The sequence below is a fragment of the Rattus norvegicus genome, chromosome 5, assembly GCF_021556685.1.
Source record: "Rattus norvegicus strain SHRSP/BbbUtx chromosome 5, alternate assembly SHRSP_T2T, whole genome shotgun sequence".
NCBI lineage: Eukaryota > Metazoa > Chordata > Mammalia > Rodentia > Muridae > Rattus > Rattus norvegicus.
The window spans coordinates 147599449-147608951 of NC_141538.1; the positions used below are offsets into that span (position 1 = coordinate 147599449).

Genomic DNA, 9503 nt, shown 5'->3' on the forward strand with positions numbered 1-9503 from the left:
CCAATCTAGCAACCCCAGGCATCCCATGTCGACTTCTCCTTCCTGTAAGTTTTATATCATCCCTCATGAGAACCTTGGGAAAAGGTCCCAGGTCATCACAGCTGTGTCCCCTCTCTTTCCTATGAGGCCATGACAGAAGCTGTGAGCTCACGGTGAAGTTGCTTCAACGGTGTCATGGGTCTTTGTAGCGATACCAGAATTAAAGTCATTTTCCTGCCCCTCGATACTCTGCCCAGGCTATCCCGTTTCCGCAATTCTCTCCAGGCTGCCTCTCTGTAGAGTGGGCTGCGTGAGACCTTCGAGCCTCCCCTCTGTGTCTTCTGAAGAATCATGTTGGTTTCTGAAGCATCTGACTGTGAATATCAATCTGAGTTTTTGTCAAATCAGTCATTCGCCGTCACTAAGCCTCAGGGTTTTTGCCCCATGGGATACCCCCACCCCCACCCCCATTGAGAAGAGGTGTTGATATGTAGTCTAGGCTGGCCTCAAATGTATTCTCCTACCTCAGCAACTCCAATGCTGGCGGTGTGCTGCCACTACGTCCAGCTCTGCAAATGGGATCGAGTGAGGAAATGAATGTAAGTCTCCTGACACATTCAGAGTAATCCATCAATGTCAGGTTTCCTCCTTTCTGCTAAGGCTATGAGGGGAAGAAGAGTGTGGGAAGGGAGGGGGGGCACAGGAGATTGCAGCTCAAAATCACATTGTAAGCACCATCTCCCGGTTTACAGAAGAGCAGTAAGGGGAGCTGAGACCTGTGTCTCTCGATCTCTGGTTCTGAGACTGTGGCGGACCCATTGAGCTTCCCACAAAGGCCTCTCAGTCCTTCCAGAAAAAGCTCCTAGTAGATCCCTCCTTCCCCAGTCTCCGTTCTGATGGTCATCTGCCCTGAAAGAGTTAAGCCTCCAGCCTCCCCTTCCTGGCCAGTGGAGATTAGAAAGATCGGATTTATTTCTCTTAATAAACAGAAAAGAAGCTGGCCCAGGCAGGTGACAGGGAAACAATCTGAACAATTGGAGGCTGGAGCAAAAGGGAGCAGGCTGCCCTCAGAAGTACCTGCGGCCACCTGCAGCCTCGGAAAGACAACCGCTCAGGGCAGAGGGTGTCACCCAGGCACGTGGACTCTGTGAGGCCAGCCTATTGCCCAGAAATCCCAGTGCTACTCAATACCAAACACAAGACAGGAGGCTAGGCCGCTGACCTGCCAACCCTAGGAGGCTCAAGTACTAACTTACCCCTATAGCCCTCTGCCTCCAGGCTGGTCACCTGAAAAAGAGAGTCACCTCCCTAAGATAGCCCACTCAACCACTATCCTGCCTGACCATCTGACCACAACCCGTATTGCTGCCTTTCTGACACAAGCTCTCTGTGTCAGAGGGGTATAACTTCACCCTGAATTCTAGTGGGGAGCCCTGGGACACATTCCCCTCCAGTTAGGGGCTGGAGAACACTTGGAAACACCACCCCAAGCAAACCTTCCCTCAGGGCTTGGCCCATCCATCTCAATCTAAGCGCCCAAATTTCTATTTGTGGCTGGGCTGCAAGGGAGCGGGGCCCTTTTCCAAAAGGAAGATGGGCCGGATGCAATCATACAAGAGGCTTTACACCCTCTTCCTGACCCCTAACGTTCTTTCTAACTTGCCAGAGGTAGTTAAAGGACACCGAAGGGAAACACAGCTAGATTGGAATGGGCCCCGATCCAGGCCACTTCCTCACCTTCAACACTTTAACTTGGCGGTATAGGAAAGATAAACTTCAGCAGCGGCTGGCCTCTCTACCCTCTAGCAGAGACTAAAGGTCTCCCTACCAAACCGAAGGTAGAAGCAGGAGATGAGGGGAAAGCCGGACAAGTGGCCAAAAGTACAGTGACCTTAACAGGGATAGAAGACTCCCTGTTCCTTCCCGTTTCTGTTTCTCGGGCCTCCCATCCCTTAGGTTCCAGGGAGAGCCATGGGCTCAAAACTTCCAAAGACTCGGAAAGGGCTGCTGGAGTTCACCTGGAGAGCCCATTTCACTTGCGCCTCAGTTTCCCCACTTTCAACACAAGCAGGTTCCTACGGGGACTAGGGAGAGTACTGAGAGAGGAGGAGCGGCCTCTGGTTCAGGATGGTGATCTCACCACTCAGGAGGTGGATGCTTGTGGTTTGGCCCAGGTAAGGGGGGTGTGGGGTGTGGAGATGGGAAAAGCTAACACTGCTAACAACCTAAGGCAAAGGACTCCGCGCTGAGTACTTTGTGGAGCTGGTAACCAGGATCTACCTGGAGGGCAAAAAAAAAAAAAAACCTCCTTTTTGAGTAGGCTGACCTTAAAGACCCAAAGAGACTGCCATTCCAAGACCCAAGGCCACCTGCCTCTCCCATTGGCCCCTGGCCAGTGTCAAATCTCCGACCCCCTGACTCAGCAGAGGGCAGAACCTGGGAGAGGGGAAGTGTCTTTCCACCAGGAGGGCCAGCCAGCCAGCACTTCCTGCTTAAACCGGGGGACCCCTGCCCCAGACAGGGGTCTCTGCCCCTCAAAGTTGGATAGACTGTGTCCCTGGAGCGGCGCAGGTCTTATCTTATGGTACCTTGGGCTCTTCACTTCATCCAAAACCACTGCCTAAGGGACAAGCCGTCCACATACAGCCGACCCCCACCCACCCACCCCAGAGGACCCACCCTGCCACACCCTTGGCGCGCTCAACCCAGGTGCCAGGCCACCTCACCTCGGCTTTTGCCCTTGGACCGCTTGGCCTTGTCCTCCGCTTTCTTGGCCCGCGGGGCGGCGGACTCGGCGCCCTCGGCCCCAGCCGCCTTCTTCTTGCGCCGTTTGCCCCGCAGCCAGCTGAAGGCGCGGCGGAGGCCGGAGCGGGACTTCTTCCTGCGCGGGGGGCCGCCGGGGCTCCCAGGCTCGTCGGCCGCAGGTGCGGCGGGGGGCGCGCGGGCCGCCATGGCGCGGGGCTGGGGACGCGCGGTGCCAGCGGCGGGGGTCAGGCCCCCTGCAGCGCGGCGCCCATGCGCGGGGGCGGCCGCCGCTGGAGACGCGCCCGGAGAAAAAAGTTTGGGCGGCGGAGGCCGAGGGAGAGCTGCGGGGGCGGGGGCAGCTCGGGCGGGGCCGCGGGGCGGGCGGGGCGCGAGCGGCGGGAGCGGCCGTCGGGGGCAGGGGGGGAGCGGTAGCAGCGCAGCGGCAAACCGCCCCTCCCCACCGGCCGTGCCCCGAGGGCGAGGTCCGGCTGCAGAGAAGGGGTTCCTCGTCCCCACTCCCCAAATTTCCAGGATCTGTCTCTCTGAAGAAGTTTGGGATCCGTAAGGCAGGAAAGGGCGCAGCGAGGTCCTGGGCTTGAACCATCCGGTGTCTCCTGCGGTTGGGAAAGACTTTTGCCCAGATACCTAGGACCTGTGGCAGGCATTCCCCTGGCTCAGGACCACAGCGGGGGGCCCCAGCCTCCAGCAATGCTCTGTGTTTCTGATTGTTCCTGATTCATTCTTGAGCACCTAGAGTGGGATGATCCGGCCTCAGTTTACCCTTAACAGGGCTGTGATTCCCCCAGGGCACTCATATTAAGACTCGGGCTTTCCCATGGAGATGCTCAACTAAGATAAATTAGGGTGGGACTTAAGGTAGGTGACTACTGAGTGCCTGGGGAGGCTGGTAAGAAAGCACCTTTAGAAGTCTTGAAAATGCTGTGTTCATTTCCTTGCAGGCCTCTGGTGCTTTATTATAGCTGACCAAGCCCTTTTGTATCTCTGAGTTTACAAGCTGTGAGGAAAGCAAGGTAGGGAATGTTTCCCTTTAGGACAGAAGGGAGAGTGAGGCCAGGAGGAGATCAAAGCCAGCATTCTGAAGCTCATCTCTGCCTAGAGGCTAACAAACCTCCGTGGTCCCCGGAAGAGTCTTGTGTGTCCCATGGTTAGAGTTGAGAGTTGTCTAGCATTATCAACTTGACACTTGTCACACAGCTTTCTCCTGGTCCTTGCCTGCATAAGGAAACGAACAGGAATTGATCACTCAGCCTAATCTCCCCTGGCACACAGTAGACCTCACTCTAAAGTTGTAAGGGGACCACAGTGCAGAGTGTGATCTGACCTGCTCCAGCCCCTGAAAGTCCCCAAGGCTTCCAGCTGTGGCGAACCTGGGGGCCAGGCAGGTTACCTACTGTCCACGCTGAGCCTCAGGCAAAGGGATAAAGTAAGTCTGCACTTCATGCATTCAGAACTGTGAAGGCAAATACTGTCTGTTTGTTTTCACTTATAAACAAGTCTTCTCTTAATGCCAGCCGCTCCCAGCAGGAGGAGGGGAAGGTGGATAGGAAACCAAACAGCCAGCCTTGCCCTGGCTTTTGGAAGGGGTGGTCAGGAGAGTGTTCAGTATTCCTGCCCAGTACCCACTCTTTCAGTACTGTCTTCCCAGTGGCAGAGTTTGGCTAAATAATCTAAGTCCTCTTGTTACATAGGATGGACCTATGTAAGCTGTTACCACCACCATTCCTGGCTACAAAAATTGTTGCTCTCTGGCTTGAGAGATGGCTCAGTGGTTAAGAGCACAGGATGCGGCCCCAGAGGACCCAAGTTCAATTCCCAGCACCTACATAGCACCTCACAACTGTAACTCCAGTTCCAGGGGCTCTAACACCCTTATACAGACACACCAATGTACATTTTTTTAAAAAGTTGCTAACCTGGGCTCATGGGGACTCGCAGAGACTGGGAGCCTGCATCAGACTGACCTAGGCCCTCTGAAGATATGTCACAGTTGTTTAGTTTGATCTTCTTGTGGGACTCCTAATGGTGGGAGCAGGGGCACAGCACCTCTGACTCTTTTGCCTGCTTGTGAGACACTTTTCCTCATATTGAGCTGTCCGGCCTTAGTAAGAGGGGAGGGGTCTAGTCTTACTGAAACTTGACTGCTGTGTTTTGCTGATAGCCATGAGAGGCCTGCCCTTTTCTGTATAGAAATGGAGAGTATATGGATTGGGGAGGAGGTTGTTGAGGGGAGGGAGGGAGGGAGAGAGGAACTAAGAGGAGAGGAGGGAGGGGAAAGTGCAGCCAGGATATAAAAAAATATATGTATAATAGACGTTAAAAAAAAAAAAAAGGAATCCTTGACTTCCATGAGCTTGTAGCTGGGGTTATAGCACAGTGTAGAGTGCTTGCCTCTCATGTCTGAGGCCCTGGTTCACCACTGCACAAAGGGAAGAGCAAGGGAAGACTTGAGGAAAATAAAGGGGCTGGTAGGTCAGTCAGAGTGCCTGCCAGTAAGCACAGAGCCCTGTTTCCAGGCCTCAGCTTCCCAGTGCGTTATAAACCCATGTGGTAGTGCCGTGTGTAACCCCAACGTTCAGGAGATGGAAACGAAGGGTCAGTTCAAGATCATCCAGAGCCACAGAGTGAGGGTGAGGCCCAGCCTGAACTTTACGAGAACCTGGATGGGTGGGGCAACAACACAGTGTTCTATCTAGCCCAGGACCTTTCGGAGTTCAGGGCCCTATGTGACTCCATAAATCCGGGGTAAGCTCCTCTCACACCAGAATTCCCAAGAATTAACCCACAGATTGGAGTCCCTGATTCAGAGGGAAAGGAAAGAATACGGAAAAGTCAAGATTGTATCCCCCCCAGACCCCTTATTCCAGTACACAGCCTCCCCGGTCTCAGAGCTCCCCAGTCTCAGAGCCAGCCTGCGCCCCAGCTGTAGCTGAGTGCTGCTTCTAGACTCAGGATGGCCCAGCTGATTTCCCTTACTTGACTGGCAGGACCTGGAATTGACTTCCCAGAAGTCCCTGTAATGCCAGCACAAAGTCCAACCTGGAGCCAGGCTGTCACCTGACCCAGCAGGAAGTTGCCAACCTGTCCCGGGAGGGAGGAACTAGCGATAACCAGCCCAAGGGCCCTGTAACTTTGCTCTAACACGTTTGAAAAGCTCAAGACAGTTGCTTGGACGATCTGCCTCCCACAGGCATCAGCTTTGTCACAGTCTGGGCTGGGCTTCCTCCTCAGTCAGGCTGAGGTATGACTGAGCCCTCCCTCATTTCAGTGGGACACTAGAAAGGGGGTGGGAGCTCTCTGCCTGCCCCCTCCCCTGTCGGCTTTTGGACCAATCGGAAGGGCTGCATGCAGTCTCAGTGCAGGGCAGAAAGGTCCTGCTAAATTGCCGACCCCGGGTAAACGGGGTAAACCGTGGGAAAAGAAACCCCGCAGAGTCCTTCCCACCACCAGCGTTCCTGTGTCCTCTATTCCTAGGCTGCGGGCATCTAGCTGCTTTGTTAACATTTCAAACAAACTCCCTGCCGAGGTCTTCTTTGATCTTCCCTGCATCTCTTAACAGAGTCAGAGCCCCAGACTAATTCCACTCATTCAGCCTCTCCCAATCCCTTACGGCATAAGAGGTGGAGTAAACGCCCAGGGTCAGTGGTCTGGGGCCCAGTGGAGGTGTGCCCAGCTCCCAGTCGGTGCCGGCTTTCGAGAAGCTGAGGGAAAGGAAGAGGATTTAAGGGCAGAGAGAGAAGAGGAAGTCACTGCGGCTCTTCCTTTGAGGAGTGGGTGGTGGGTCCCTTTATTGTTTAGGTAGACATCTCTCCTCAACACCTGCTCTGGGTTCAAGCATCCGAAGATGGACCACAATCGCCGAGTTTATTCCCTCAGTAAAGAGTGTAATTACTGGGGCTGGGGATTTAGCTCAGTGGTAGAGCGCTTACCTAGGAAGCGCAAGGCCCTGGGTTCGGTCCCCAGCTCCGAAAAAAAAAAAAAAAAAAAAAGAGTGTAATTACTGGACTCGTCGGTGTTCTGTGTGGCACCTGTAATCCAGCTATTCTGCTTGGAAGGAGCGTGATTTAAGATGAGGTAACACTGAGAAGCCTCTCTCAAACAAAAGCTGGGTGTGGAAGGATCCAGCGCAGCCCTACCAAGGCCCTGAGTTCAATTCTCTGTCCCTACTGTGTGGTGTGTGTGTGTGTGTGTGTGAGAGAGAGAGAGAGAGAGAGAGAGAGAGAGAGAGAGAGAGAGAGAGGATTCCTTTCTTTTAGCAATACATTTTCCTCTTTCAAAATCTATAATTTCTACCACTTTCCCCTTCACACCACACACACACACACACACACACACACACACACACACACACACACACACTCATCATTATGGAGCTGAGGAGAATGACCTTGAGTTCCTGACTCAACTTGAATTCCTGATTCTCCTGACTCCACCTCCCTAGTGCTAGAATTACAGGTGTCTGCCATCCCTCCTGGTTTACAGGGTACTGAAGAGAACCCCCCCACTCCCACCCTACACACACACACACACACACACACACACACACACACACACCCTGAAAGTGCTAGGTAGGTACTCTGTCAGCTGAGCTGTATTTCCAGGCCTTGTGGGAGGTTGTGGTTGGTTTATGGGTTTTTTCTTTTTTTTTTCCCTTTTGTTTTTTGTTTGTTTCTTTTGAGACAGGGCTACTCTGTTTTAGCCCCGGCTGTCCTGGAATTCTCTCTATAGATGAGGCTGGTCCCTAACTCAGCCACCTGCCTCTGCCTCCCTCGTGCTGGGATTAAAGGTTTGTACCGCCACCACCCAGCACTTACGGGGTTCTCAATAATTACTTTATCTGTATCTATGTGTATTTATCTGTATGAATATATGTACACCTGCCCAGGGAGCCCAGAGAGGGTGTCGGATGCCCTAAAGCTACAGTTACATGTGGGTTGTGAGCTGTCCTGTGTGAATTCTGGAAACCAAATCCTCTACAGAATAACTGCTCTTAACTGCTGAGCCAGCTCTCCAACCCTCTCAGTGTTTGCTCTTTGTTTTATGTTGTAGCTCAGGCTAGCCTAGAACTTACTTTATATCCTGGGCTAGCCTCAATCCTCCCGCTTCAACCTCCTGAGAACTGGGGTCAAAACATACTCCACCATACCTGACTTCCTTCTTACTTTTAAATTAATTTTATTTATGTATTACGTGTATGCAGTATGTGTGTGCGTGTGTGTGTGTGAAAGAGTGTGCATACCATATAGCATGTGTGGTCAAAATTACAACTCTCAAAAGTTGGTTCATTCCTTTCTCGATGTGAGTTTTAGAGATAGAACTTCTCAGGCCTGCTGGCCCCCCTTGCCCAGTCCCTTTTCTTTTTGGAGACAGTCTCATTGTGTAGCTCAGGTTATCCTCAAACTCGTGGTCCCCCTGCCTCCACACTCAGCCCACCCCCACATTCTGATGGATAAAATCATCGATAAAAGCAATGCTCTATATGAATCAATTTTATTTGGTAAATCAAAATGTTAGGACTAGGGAGATGGTTCTGGGAGTGAGGAGCTTCCTATATAAGGATGCAGACCTGAGCCTGGATTCCCCAGAACCCGTGTGAAGCTGGACAGAGGAACAGGGGAACGGGCAATAGAGCCAGAGAATCCACAAACGACCTTGACCTTGAGCCAGATAGCCTGGGCAAAGATGTGTTGGTGAAGAGACCCTGCCTCAAACAAGGTAAAGGGCAAGGCTGACATTTGAGGTTGCCCTTTGACCTCCACAGAGGTGCCAGGTTACATGTTTGACTGTACTACACACACACACACACACACACACACACACACACACACACACACACACTTTAAAAAAACCTAGACTTTGTAGCCTTGCCTGGGAGTAGTAACACTTGCTTGTATCTTCAGTCCTCAACAACAAAGGCTGGCGGCTCAGCAGCCCGAGGCCAGCTGAGTCCCAGCCGCCCTATCAGGAAGGAAGAGAGACCACCTTATAATATCAGCTGGCCATACTGTGAGTCAGTGGGAGCAACAATGGCATTTTGATGGCCTTAAAAAGGCCAAACTCTGAGTTGTAGGTGGTGGTTATGGTTTTAAATGAGTGCCAGTATTTAATTTATTTCCACAACAGTTTGTGTTAGCTAGTAATTAGAAAATGCTGAGTATCCGAGACAAGCAGGAACGAATGGGAAGAGTTTTTAACAACTCGGTAGAAATGGCAGCTTTATTCTGGGTTCTGCCCAGAATCTCATCATCTAACCAGCCAAGTTTAAAGCTGGGTGTGGTGACATAGGACTTTAATCTCTGTGAGTCCGAGGGCAGCCTGGTCAACAGAGCAAGTTCAAGGACAGCCAGGGCCACACAAAGAATCCCTGTCTTAAAAAAAAGAAAGGAAGAAAGGAAGGAAGGAAGGAAGAAAGAGAGAGAGAGAAGGGGAAAGAAAGAAAGAGAGAGAGAAAGAAAAAGAAAGAAGGGGTTGGGGATTTAGCTCAGTAGTAGAGCACTTGCCTAGCAAGCGTAAGGCCCTGGGTTTGGTCCCCAGCTCCGAAAAAAAGAAAAAAAAAAAAAAGAAAGAAAAAGAAAGAAAAGGGGGCTGGAGAGATGGCTCAGTGGTTAAGAGCACCGACTGCTCTTCCTGAGGTCCTGAGTTCAAATCACAGCAACCACATGGTGGCTCACAGCCATCTGTAATGAGATCTGATGCCCTCTTCTGGTGTGTCTGAAGGCAGCTACAGTGTACTCATAGAATAAAATAAAATCTTAAAAAAA

General features: G+C 52.0%; 1 protein-coding gene across 1 annotated transcript in view; it reads right to left on the reverse strand.

Annotated features, from left to right (window-relative positions):
• Window positions 1–3067, reverse strand: part of Nhsl3 (NHS like 3) — a 28936-nt gene extending 25869 nt beyond the window's left edge. Inside the window, 1 exon segment of the mRNA NM_001415956.1 lies at window positions 2706–3067. Coding sequence (NP_001402885.1) covers window positions 2706–2931 — 226 coding nt within the window. The 5' untranslated portion in view covers window positions 2932–3067.
• Between the last annotated feature and the right edge of the window lie 6436 nt (window positions 3068–9503).